The sequence below is a fragment of the Anomaloglossus baeobatrachus genome, chromosome 1, assembly GCF_048569485.1.
Source record: "Anomaloglossus baeobatrachus isolate aAnoBae1 chromosome 1, aAnoBae1.hap1, whole genome shotgun sequence".
In the NCBI taxonomy this organism is placed as follows: Eukaryota; Metazoa; Chordata; class Amphibia; order Anura; family Aromobatidae; genus Anomaloglossus; species Anomaloglossus baeobatrachus.
In genome coordinates, this window is record NC_134353.1 from 242,674,223 (window position 1) to 242,687,429 (window position 13,207).

The 13,207-nt window shown below is 43.0% G+C and overlaps 1 protein-coding gene across 7 annotated transcripts in view; it reads left to right on the plus strand.

The window, feature by feature from the left end:
- Window positions 1-936: 936 nt before the first annotated feature.
- The window catches only part of LOC142291527 (cilia- and flagella-associated protein 337-like), a 74,307-nt gene continuing 62,036 nt past the window's right edge, over window positions 937-13,207 (plus strand). For 4 of the 7 annotated variants that reach the window (XM_075336116.1, XM_075336151.1, XM_075336144.1 and 1 more), the window contains exons 1-2: window positions 942-1,040; window positions 5,625-5,852. In XM_075336116.1, coding sequence (XP_075192231.1) covers window positions 5,634-5,852 — 219 coding nt within the window. In that variant the 5' untranslated portion in view covers window positions 942-1,040; window positions 5,625-5,633. Of the gene's footprint in view, window positions 1,041-1,130; window positions 1,215-5,624; window positions 5,853-13,207 lie in introns of those variants that run through there. The other 3 variants (XM_075336135.1, XM_075336125.1, XM_075336166.1) reach the window with 3 other exon arrangements.

Here is a 13,207-nt window from a genome sequence, read left to right on the forward strand (position 1 = left end):
CATTGAACTTTTTGACCAATTGAAGGAAGGTCTGAAGACCAAAAGGCGCGGCAAGCTGTCCAAAGGAATATTGTTCTTGCAAGACAACGCCTCTGCTCACACTGCACAAGCGACCACTGCAAAGCTGGCACAGCTGGGCTTCCAAATGGTTGACCACTCACCTTATTCACCAGATCTAGCTCCCTCCGAATATCATCTGTTTCCAAACCTGAAAAAACATCTCAAGGGTACCAAATTTCACACCATTTCTGATGCCATGGTTGCTACGGATGCCTGGTTTGAGGCACAACTGAAATCCTTCTTTTTGCTAGGCTTACAGAACTTGGAATACCGATGTAAGAAGTGTGTTAACATCAGTGGAGTAAATGTAAAGTTTCATCATCCTATCTCGTTTCTTTCTGGGTAAAGCCAAAGACTTATCAGCAGCCCCTCGTATGAGTGATACACGCAGAAATACACATTCACACCTTGCATTCTAATAATGAGGTTATTAGTGGTTGTGTGATGAATGTTATGCCACGCTGAATGCATTTGGATACACAAATCATCCTGATCCTCTGCTCGCAGCTCTCTTTGCAATTCCTGATCAATGGCGTCCTAGATGTGCTTGATGGGAGACAAGTCTGGAGACACTGCAGGCCATGTTAGCACTTGTAGGCCACTCAGTCTACTCCCAGTAGCACAAACATACGGCCTGGCATTGTTGTTTTGAAAAGCTGCCCCTGGGACATTTTGGAGAAGTAGGTTATTTGGATTATCTGTGAATTTTGGTCCTGTTCTCTAAGAAAAATGTAAATGAAGTTTGCAATACTAGAGATTTCTTCAAAAACGTTTAGAAACCTTTTTGGATTTGGAAGCTGCAGTAAGCTTTGCTCACTCACTATTCTGATCATGTTTTAGTCTCTTCGCTCTTTGTTAGACATTGAGCTGTTCGTACAGGACGGCCGTAAAAAGGAGCAATGATAATTTTAGGCTTTCTGCTGTTTGGAGGCTGTGAAGACCTGTCTGGCACTTAAAAGGTCAGCAATCTGTATAGAAAGGTATTTGCATTCACTATTGTTCTACCTCTTCTTACCCAGTGTCATTAAGTGTTTCTAAATTATGTCACCATAGTAACCTCTACATGGCTAACACACCAGCTTCACGGTGCAGACCTGCTGCTGGCATCATACTGCCTACTTGTCTCAGGCAGCTCTCTGCTATAACCTCTCATAGTAAGTACTGCCCTAATCAAGTCTCTTTCAAAAGTAAAGTTTTGGGACCCTTAACTAATTTATTTTGTCATGTCATCTGGTATGTACAGTGTTTATGTTTTTACCAATTCCATTGATCATTGACCATAGAACTAGTTGGCATGCCTTCAGGGTTAGGCTCTTCTCCAAAGATAAGACTCCTTTGATGGCATTTCTTTAAATACAGTACATACATGTTACGATTAAATCACTTTTGCAATTGGGTTTCTTTAAACTTATTGAGCAGTTTGGCCTCTACTACGTCCACTATGTTTTCTTGTACACAGCTGGCTGCAGAATGAGTAAAATGTGGATCAATCAGTGAGCTCATTTTACCTATTTTGTAACTTTTATCTCTCTTTTTCTGAACTTCTCCAAGCTGATTTAGGCTACTTTCACACATCAGTTTTTTTGGTATCAGGCACAATCCGGCGTGTGCCTGATGCAACGGATCAACAGATCCGGCGTAGAATATGCAAAAACGGAAGCGCTGGATCCTTTTTTTTTTTTTTTGACGGATCCGGTGTACCGGATCCGTCAAAAAACGCCGTTTTGTCCGATTTTTTTTACCAGATCAATTTTTTACAATAAATTAGAGCATGCTCAGTTTAAAAAAATGGATCCGGCGGCTGCATCCATTTTTTGCCGGATCCGGCGTCCATAGGCTTCCACTGTAAATTACACAGTATCACGCCAGATCCGGCGCGATGCGTTTTTTGTCAGACACAAAAAACGTTACAAGAGACGTTCGATCCGGCCGCTGCATTGGCCAATTACGCCAGATCCGGCAAAAGCCGGATGCAACACAATGCCATCCAGCACAATCCGGCGCTAATACAAATCAATGGGGATAAAACGGATCCGGCGCCGGATCCGTTTTATCCTTTTTTTTTCTGGATTGTGCCTGATGGAAAAAAAATTATGTGTGAAAGAAGCCTTAAGTCCACCTCAAGTTTGAGCTGAATATTTATGTGGCCTTACATCAGATTAAAGGATTTGAGAAGAGCAACATGAGTTACAAACCCTACCAGCAGAGAAGCTCAATGGAGGATTCACCGTCAACTCATTCTACAGCCAACTAGAGGCCCTTAAACCTGGAGGCTATACAACCTACACTGATCAACATTTTGAAACCCAATTGCAAAAATGGATGTTTTAGTTTTTTTCCTCCCCTTCTTCCATTTTTTATATTTCTTTTCCACTTAGCCATATGAGGGCTTGTTTTTTGCAGGACGAGTTGTGCTTTTGATTAGGGCACACCTTTCCCTGTACCATATAGTGTACTAGAAAACAGGAAAATAATTCCAAGTGCGGTGAAATTGTGAAAAAAGTGCAATTTTGACATTTGGGGGGGGGGGGGGGTTGATTTTATGGCGTACTATATTTGGTAAAAATCACCTAGCATAATTATTCTCCCCATCAGTACAATTACAATAATACAGAACATGTCCAGTTTTATTATTTTTTGGGGGAAAAAAACACAGAAGTTTGTAAAAGAAAAAAAAATTAGGGGGTTTTGTCATCATATTCTGAGACCCATAACGTTTTTCATTTTTCAGTCGATGGAGCTTTGTGACAGCTTATTTTTTGCGGGGTGAGATAACTTTTTTATTACTACCATTTAGGGACAGATATGACATTTTGATTGCTTGTCAGAGCATTTTTTGTGGTATTTCAGTGACCAAACAAAATATAGTTTTGGTGTGCTTGATTTTTTTCAGTTTACAGTGTTTATTAATCTGGTTAATTATACACTTACCATACATGTATTTTTTTTTTACAATTTTTTCTAATCAGCTTTATTTTAATGCCGGAAAAGGGGTGTGATTTTAACTTTTATGGCGTGGTTTGTTTTTTTCATATTTTTTAAAACTTTCTTTTATATTTTTCTCTGTATTTGTTAGTTCTATTAGAGGACTATAAACTGTGATCCTCTGATTGCTTGTGCTATATACAGTAATACCACAGTGTTGCTGTATATCATAAAAATCACTGTCTCTTTTGAAGCCTGGCCACAGGAAAGGATTCAAGAAAACTCTGAAATGACAAACGCGGAGATCTTAAAACAAACAAACAAAAAAACCCTGTTGTCACAGCAATCCATCGGAGCCCAGTGATCACATCATGGGTGTGTCATGAATAAGCTGCTTTTCAGCCAATATTTAATGCTCAGAATTGGACACTATCTCATTTAGAGTACTTAGCAAATCATTGTATAAAAATAACAATGGCAAGCATATACAGTGGATACAGAAAGTATTCAGACCCCTTTAAATTTTTGCACTCTTTGTTTCATTGCAGCCATTTGGTAAATTCAAAAAGTTCATTTTTTTCCTCATTAATGTACACTCTGCACCCCATCTTGACCGAAAAAAAACAGAAATGTAGACACTTTTGCAAATTTTTTAATCAAGAAAAACTGAACTATCCCATGGTCATAAGTATTCAGACCCTTTGCTCAGACACACATATTTAAAGGCCCAGTCACACACAACGACTTACCAGCGATCCCGAAAACCATGCAACCTAATAGGGATCGCTGGTAAGTCGCTGGGAGGTCGCTGGTGAGATGTCACACAGTCAGTCCTTAGCAACGATGCAGGAACGATACAGGTCGCAGTAGCGACCTGTATAATGATCTCAGCAGTCACTGTGACCCTGTCACACAGTGTCAAACATTACGATGTGTCCTGCCCAGCAGGACATCACCTTTGAAGAAAATAGCCTGGACCATTCGGCAACGACTAGCGATCTCACAGCAGGGGCCTGATCGCTGGTAGGTGTCACACATAATGAGATCGCTAACGGGATCGCTACTGTGTCACAGAAACCGTGACTCAGCAGCGATCTCACTAGCGATCTCGTTATGTGTGACAGTACTATTAGTCACATGCTGTCCATTTCTTTATGATCCTCCTTGAGATCGTTCTACTCCTTCATTGGAGTCCAGCTATGTTTAATTAAACTGATAAGACTTGATTTTGAAAGCCATACACCTGTCTATATAAGACCTCACAGCTCACAGTGCATGTCAGACCAGATAAGAATCATGAGGTCAAAGGAACTGCCCAAGAAGCTCAGAGACAAAATTGTGGCAAGGCACAGATCTGGCCAAGGTTACAATAGAATTTTTGCAGTACTCAAGGTTCCTAAGAGCACAGTGGCCTCCATAATCCTTAAATGGAAGACGTTTGGGACCATTAGAACTCTTCCTAGACCTGACCATCCAGCCAAACTGAGCAATCGTGGGAGAAGAGCCTTGGTGAGAGAGTTAAAAAAGAACCTCAAGATCACTGTGACTGAGCTCCAGAGATGCAGTATGGAGATGGGAGAAAGGTCCACAAAGTCACTCCAGCCCTCCACCAGTCAGGCCTTTATGACACAGTGGCCTGATGGAAGCCTCTCCTCAGTGCAAGACATATGAAAGCCCGCATAGAATTTCAAAAAAATCATAAAAGCGTTGTCTTAAGTTTGCAAAGAAGTGCGAAAAGTGGACAGTAGAAGATTGGAAATGGGTGATTTGGAGTATTGAAACTAAAATAAATAGACTAAGTTCTGATGGGTGCCAATGGGTCTCGAATAAACCAGGGAAAAAAGGGTCAAATGGATCAAAAAAGTGGAGGAACTGACCAGTTCGGTGGAGGAAGCCTGATGGGGGTGTTTCACAGCCAAAGATATTGGATACTTGACCAGGATCGATGGTGGTCTTAATGCTGAGATATGTGAGTATCCTACAAAGTAAGTTACTTTGTACACTCGAGAACTATGGGTATGAAAAGGACGACATAGAATTTTAGTAGCACAACGACCCCAAGCATATGTAGAGATTGGTGAAGAAATGGTTCAATGATGAAAAAGTAGAGGTGCTGGATTGTCCCCCACAGTCCCAAGACCTCAACCCAATCCAATACTTGTGGGTAAAGTTAAAAGGCAAATTTATATGAGATACTCAAGATGATTGTCTATAAAATGAAGGTAGTTTTGTGCTCAAAGCTGTAGTAGATGGTGAGATATGGAGCCTGAAAGTCAAAACTTCAAAACAGTGTTAGCCTTTTGCTTGTCACTGTATGTGCCCCTTCTATGTACTGTGTAATGGCCATGTCTGACCGTACAGGAACATTGTCTGTTCCACATCTCCTGGGCAGGGGATGAAGCAAATAAGTATACAGATATTACAGTATGGAAGTTATTATTATTCCACAATCTATTGATTAAGACTGACTTTAAAATGAACTTTGTTCTTGGTAAAACCCCTTTAACACTGGGATCAGAAAAAGTGGACATATTATTTGCTCATGTCATCCACAGGATTACTTTAGTTGGCAATACTTGTTATTGTGGATTAAGCTGTGCAATGTGTTTATATGGATTTTATGTAATGTATTACTGCAGGTGTCACAAATGGAAGAACACATGCCACTACAGCGTCATGTCCAGAAACAAGATAATCACAGGGAATCCTTCCACCTTCCTGCCATAGTCACGGAAAGTAATCCACACAGGGAACCATTCATCCAGATCTCTCCAATGCCAGATAACACAGTTTTGGCTGTAGGACAAGATGGGGTAGTCTCAGTCTGGACGCCAAATCTGAAGTTGAAGAAAAGTCGCTGCATTCTGGTAATGTTAATGAGTCAAGAAAGATGACCTCTGCTTTGCCTGTAGGATAAATTACTTCTCAAAGAGAAAAACTACCAACTACCATTTGGATTAATTGAATTTATAAAGAAAATCTATTGGGGGATACAAATTGGGACCAAAAACAGTTAACAACATTCCACAATAAGATTTTTTTAGTGTGTTGGAAGATCTATTTTCCAGTTAGGATATGTTCTCATTGACTTGTTTTTATGTGAATTTTGCGGCTGTTTCTTCCCCAAAATACGCATGAGAAAGCAATTGAAATATTCTTTGAATATAAATCCCTTTGATTTTAATGTTAAATCCAAATTGTTGTTCATGCAGCTACTTTTTTCAGGCAGGATTCTGGAAATCTCACAGTGGGATAAAAAAAGTAATTGACATGTCACTTTTTCAACACCTTAATGCTGTGTCCAATTTTGTGTTTTGCACTTGCATATTTTCCTCTCATACCTTTTTTATTTAATTTTTTGTTTCAAAATACCCATATGAGGGCTTGTTTGTCTGTGGGACAATTTAGTTTTGAGTGACACTATTCATTTTACTGAATACTGTACTGAAAGACGGGAAAAAAATTCCATGTGCAATGAATTACATCTACAGTATCTTGAAAATGTATTTACATTCAGTGAACCTGTCCACATTTTTTCCCGTTGCACCCAGAAACTTATTTGTATCCTATTTCGATTTCATGTTATATACCAACAAGTAGCAAGTATTTGTGAAGTTTAAGCAAATGATAAATGGTTCTCTAAATACTGTATATTAAAAATATAAATCTGAAAATTGTGACTTGCATATGTATTCAGCCCTTTTGCAGTCTGATCCCCTAAATAAAATCCTCACTGACCAATTGCCTTCACAAGTCATCTAATTAATGACTTGAGTCCACCTATGTGTAAGTTATTCTCAGTATAACTAGCTGTTCTGTGAAGACCTCAGAGATTTGTTTGAGAACATTAGAGATTAATAGCATAATGAAAACGAAGCAACATACCAGACAGGTCAGAAAAACGTTATGGAGAAAAGTAAAGCAGGTCCAATCTATGAGCATCTTACGGAACACTGTACAATTTAGCATCCAAAATGGAAGGCGTATGGGACAAATGCAAACCTACCAAGACATGGCCGTCAACCTAAACTGACATCCCAAGCCAAGAGAGCACTAATTAGAGAAGCAGCCAAGATGTCCATTGTCAGTCTGGAGGAGCTGAAGAGATCCACTGCTCAGGTGGGAGAGTCTATCTTTAGGACAACTATTAGTTGTATAATCCCTAAATCTGGGCTTTATGGAAAAGTGTCAAGAAGAAAGACATTTTTGAAAGAAAGCCATAAGAAGTCCCATTTGCAGTTTACAAAAAGCCATGTAGGAGGCTCAGCTAGATTGTACAAGAAGGTGCTCTGGTCAGATGAGACTAAAGCGGGCTTTACACGCTACGATATATCTTACAAGATGTCGGCGGGGTCACATCGTAAGTGACGCACATCCGGCATCGTTAGTGATATCGTAGCGTGTGACAGCTATGAACGAGCAGAAATACTCACCTTCTCGTTTATCATTGACACGTCGCTCATTTTCTAAAAAACGCACGTCTTGTTGTTCATCGTACCCGGGGCAGCACACATCGCTCCGTGTGACACCCCGGGAACGATGAACTGCAGATTACCTGCGGCCGCCGGCAATGCTGAAGGAAGGAGGTGGGCGGGATGTTACGTCCCACTCATCTCCGCCCCTCCGTTTCTATTCGGCGGCTGCTGTGTGACGTCGCTGTGACGCCGATTGTCCCTCCCCTTTCAGGTAGTGGATGTTCGCCGCCCACAGCGAGGTCGTTCGGGAGGTAAGTGCGTGTGACGGGGGATTACAGCATTGTGCGACACGGGCAAGAAATTGCCCGTGCCGCACAAACGATGGGGGCCGGAGCGATCACAAATGCGATCGCACGATTAATTGTAACGTGTAAAGCAAGCTTAAAGTAGAACTTGGTCAAATGAGACCAAAGTAGAACTTTTTGGGTTTAATGCAAAATGCTATGTGTAGTGGAAAACTAACACTCGATATCACCCTGAAAACACAATTCCCCCCATCAAACATGGTGGCAGCATCATTCTGTGTAGATACTTTTCTTTGGCAGGGACCGGAAAGCTGGTCAGATTTGATGGGAAGATGGATGGAGCAAAATACAGTGCAATCCTATTAGAGGCTGGGGCTTAGGTTCACCTCCCAGCAGGAAAACGTACCTAAACATACTGCTGGTGCTATAAAGGAATGGGTTAGATCAAAGCATATTCATGTGCTTAAATTGTCCAGTCACAGTCCAGATCTAAATCCCATTGATATATGTGCAAGACTTTAAAATTGCTGTTCACAGATGCCTCCATTCAATCTCACTCAGCTAGAGATATTTTGCAAAGAAGAATGAGCAAAAATGTCAGCGTCTAGATGAGCGAAGCTGGTAGAGACCTACCCCAAAAGACTTGCAGCAGTAATTACAGAGAAAGGTGGTCTTACAAAGTGTTAATTCAGGGGGGCTGACTACAAATGCACATGAATGCCAATGTACATCATAATTTTTTTATTTATATTTTTAAAATATTATGTAATGTGAGAAATTGTGGAAAAGTTCACGAAGTATGAATACATTTTCAAGGCATGTACATTATTATCGTATGAATTTTGATTTCCTTATGTTTGGATATGTCCACAGAAAACTTGTTTTCAAGAGGATCTGTCCTGAAACCCTCCTGAAAAAGCACTCAAAAAATGCCCAAAATACTGAACATAGAGCATGTTTAGGCTTTGAAGAGAAGTGACCTGACCATTCTTTAGGTATCTTCCTCTCTGAAGACGCTCCATAGTTTAAAACGCGAGTCAACGGGAAGGCTAAAAAGACGCCTGGAAGACTTTTTAAACATTTTTCCAGTGGTTTTGCTTCAGAAAATTGTAGCTGTTTTTTCAGTGTTGAGTTGAGACAAAATTATTGACTCAAAAAGGATGGAAAAACATTAAAAAACACCTATGGCAGTCAAAATTGCCAAACCTTCAGGGCAAGAACATGCTCATGTTTCCTTTAACTCAGTGGCGGTGCCAGCATCTACAGTCATATGAAAAAGTTTGGGCACCCCTATTAATGTTAACCTTATTTCTTTATAACAATTTGGATTTTTGCAACAGCTATTTCAGTTTCATATATCTAATAACTGATGGACTGAGTAATATTTCTGGATTGAAATGAGGTTTATTGTACTAACAGAAAATGTGCAATCCGCATTTAAACTAAATTTGACCGGTGCAAAAGTATGGGCACCTCAACATAAAAGTGACATTAATATTTTGTAGATCCTCCTTTTGCAAAAATAACAGCCTCTAGTCGCTTCCTGTAGCTTTTAATGAGTTCCTGGATCCTGGATGAAGGTATATTTGACCATTCCTGTTTACAAAACAATTCCAGTTCGGTTAAGTTTGATGGTCGCCGAGCATGGACAGCACGCTTCAAATCATCCCACAGATTTTCAATGATATTCAGGTCTGGGGACTGGGATGGCCATTCCAGAACATTGTAATAGTTCCTCTGCATGAATGCCTGAGTAGATTTGGAGCAGTGTTTTGGATCATTGTCTTTCTGAAATATCCATCCCCTGCGTAACTTCAACTTCGTCGCTGATTCTTGCACATTAGTGTCAAGAATCTGCTGATACTGAGTTGAATCCATGCGACCCTCAACTTTAACAAGATTTCCGGTGCCGGCATTGGCCACACAGCCCTAAAGCATGATGGAACCTCCACCAAATTTTACTGTGGGTAGCAAGTGCTTTTCTTGGAATGCCGTGTTTTTTTGCCTCCATGCATAATGTCATTTTGTATGACCAAACAACTCAATCTTTGTTTCATCAGTCCACATGACCTTCTTTCAAAATGTAACTGGATTGTCCAAATGTGCTTTTGCATACCTCAGGCGAATCTGTTTGTGGCGTGCTTGCAGAAACGGCTTCTTTCGCATCACTCTCCCATACAGCTTCTCCTTGTGCAACGTGCGCTGTATTGTTGACCAATGCACAGTGACACCATCTGCAGCAAGATGATGCTGCAAGTCTTTGGAGGTGGTCTGTGGATTGTCCTTGACTGCTCTCACCATTCTTCTTCTCTGTCTTTCTGAAATTTTTCTTGTCCTGCCACTTCTGGGCTTAACGAGAACTGTACCTGTGTTCTTCCATTTCATTACTATGTTCCTCACAGTGGAAACTGACAGTTTAAATCTCTGAGACAACTTTTTGTATCCTTCCCCTGAACAACTATGTTGAATAATCTTTGTTTTCAGATCATTTGAGAGTTGTTTTGAGGAGCCCATGATGCCACTCTTCATAGGAGATTCAAATAGGAGAACAACTTGCAAGTAGCCACCTTAAATACCTTTTCTCATGATTGGATACACCTGCCTATGAAGTTCAAAGCTCAATGAGGTTAGAAAACCAATTTAGTGCTTTAGTAAGTCAGTAAAAAGTAGTTAGGAGTGTTCAAATCAAGAAATTGATAAGGGTGCCCATACTTTTGCACCGGTCAAATTTAGTTTAAATGCGGACTGCACATTTTCTGTTAGTACAATAAACCTCATTTCAATCCAGAAATATTACTGAGTCCATCAGTTATTAGATATATGAAACTGAAATAGCTGTTGCAAAAACCTAAATTGTTATAAAGAAAAAAAGTTAACATTAATAGGGGTGCCCAAACTTTTTCATATGACTGTAAGTGACACAGTGGGCACATAGCCTCGAGACTGACACAGTGGGCACATATCCTCAGGTCTGACACAGTGTGCACATAGTCTGAGGACTGACACAGTCGGCACATAGCCTCAGGACTGACACAGTGGACACTAGCGTCGGGACTGACACAGTGGACACATAGCCTCGGGACTGACACAGTGGACACATAGCCTCGGGACTGACACAGTGGGCACATAGCCTCAGGACTGACACAGTGTGCACATAGCCTCAGGACTGGCACAGTGTGCACATAGCCTCGGGACTGACACAGGGGGCACATAGCATCGGGACTGTCACAGGGAGCACATAGCCTCGGGATTGACACCACATAGCCTCGGGACTGACACCACATAGCCTCGGGATGGACACAGTGTGCACATAGCCTCAGGACTGGCACAGTGTGCACATAGCCTCAGGACTGACAAAGTGTGCACATAGCCTCGGGACTGACACAGTGGGCACATAAACTCGGAACTGACACAGCGTGCACATAGCCTCGGGACTGACACAGGGGGCACATAGCCTTGGGACTGACACAGTGGGTAAATAGCCTCGGACTGACACAGTGGGCACATAGCCTCGGACTGACACAGTGGGCACATAGCCTCAGGACTGACACAGTGGGCACATAGCATCAGGATTGAATACCTTGTCAAAAACTGAATTTATTTCTCTTGAGATTTTTTCAAATGTTCATGAGTGTTTTTCTCACATGCCCAAAACAAATTGTTGGCACAAGCCTCCCCTGCCCAATGCAGTGTTAAAACGGATGCCAGCCATGTGATGAGTGTAATTTACAGACTTGAATATGGGTGATTTTGATCCATGACTTCGATCAAAAATGTCCTTGTCTCTGTAGTGTTTTGTGGACACACAGTTTGCAAGAAAATATATTTCTGTGATTATGATTAGTATGTTAGAAAACACAGAGGTGAGAAATGGATGTCTGAGTGATGGCATGGTATGCGGCCATGCCCTGACAAGGTTATCATGAGTATTAGGCTACTTTCACATTGCGTTTTCCCCTACGTTCAGTGGTCCCGTCGGGGCATCCCCCCCCTCCCGCAAAACATGTTTCGGATGCATGCACAGACGGGGCCATTGATTATAATGGAGCAGACTCCATTAGCGTATGCTCTGTCTTGCACCATTTTCAAGCATAAACGTTTTCTGCAGGCGGACAACAAAACGTAGTCTACTATGTTTGGGTGTCCGCCTGCAGAAAACGTATATGCCCGAAAATGGTGCAAGACAGAGCACACGCTGACTCCGTCTGCTGCATTATAGTCAATGGCCCCTTTGGTGCATGTGTGCTGCCCCGTGCTCGGCGGCAGCCGAGCCACTCTGATCCGGACCTTCAGTGGGTGGCTCGAGGGTCTCCGGACCCGGGGGTCCACGGTTACTCCGATCTAAAAGGGGTTGGCGGTTTGGGGACGTAGGTGTACGGCCGGAGCCGTGTTTGAGTTCGTGACGCCACCCACGGGTTGTAGTGAAGGTGGACACCACCGCTGCAGTTACGGGGCACCCGAGGGAGAGGTTGCGTTGCAAGTTGTTAACCCCTTCGTGGGTAGGGATGGTGGCCCCGGGACCCGTTGGGGGGAGTAGTTGGGCAGTGCAGGGAGATGGGCGGCCGGAGGGCACTGGTGTACTCACGATTAGTAACACATAAGTCTCTGGTAAACCAAGGTGATGGTGGTCGGTGCCCGCAGCCGGTTGGTGGTCTCTGCCTTTCTCCTGCACCTGTTTGTGTGATGGTGAACTCCCTGTGCCTGCAACGTCAGGAGTCCGCTCCCGGCTTGTGGATGTTGGAAGAGCCCTTTGCCCGCAGATGCTGGCCCGTGGGATCTCTCTGTCGTGGCAGTGGCTTTCTATCCCCCTCGTTGGGCTGTTGTCTTCAGTCGGGACTTTGGGTGGGACAGGACCTATAGTCCTGGCCGCAATCAGTTAATTAGCTAGCCCTCAGTAGCTTCTGGACCTAGCTTCATGGTCTGAGTATCCCCCTTTGTGCTCCGTTTTCCGAGTCGGTTCCCCAGGTCGGTACCGGCGGGCCACTACCCTGTCCCGGTCCACCACGGTTCCAACGAGACGTCTTCCCGGCTCGTGCAGGCAGAGGCCTCCGCATGCCTCCTAGCGAAGGTGCCCGGACTCTGACCCTGGCACCTGTCAGTTAGTTGCAGACCTGACACACAGGCCTGCTTCCACTTTACTTCACTTCCACTAACAGAATGACTACTTTTCCCACCCCAGGCCCTCTGAACTCCTTGGTGGGCGTGTCCAACTGCCTGGCTCCGCCCCCTGGTGTGTACATCAAGCACTGAGGGGGGTGGTGACTAGGGTTTTAGTTTTTGGCTGCTGTCACTTTGTTAGGGGACTGGTGTTGCGCGGGGCCCTATCTGTGACTACCTGGCTGGCCAGGGCATCACACATGCATTTCAAAACACGTTTTGCTGGGGGGGTAGGGGGAGTTCGAACGGATCCCCCGACGGGACTACTGAACGTAAGTAAAAGCGCAATGTGAAAGGGGCCTTATACTAATCATATACATGGCACCTGGACATTTTTAACAAGTG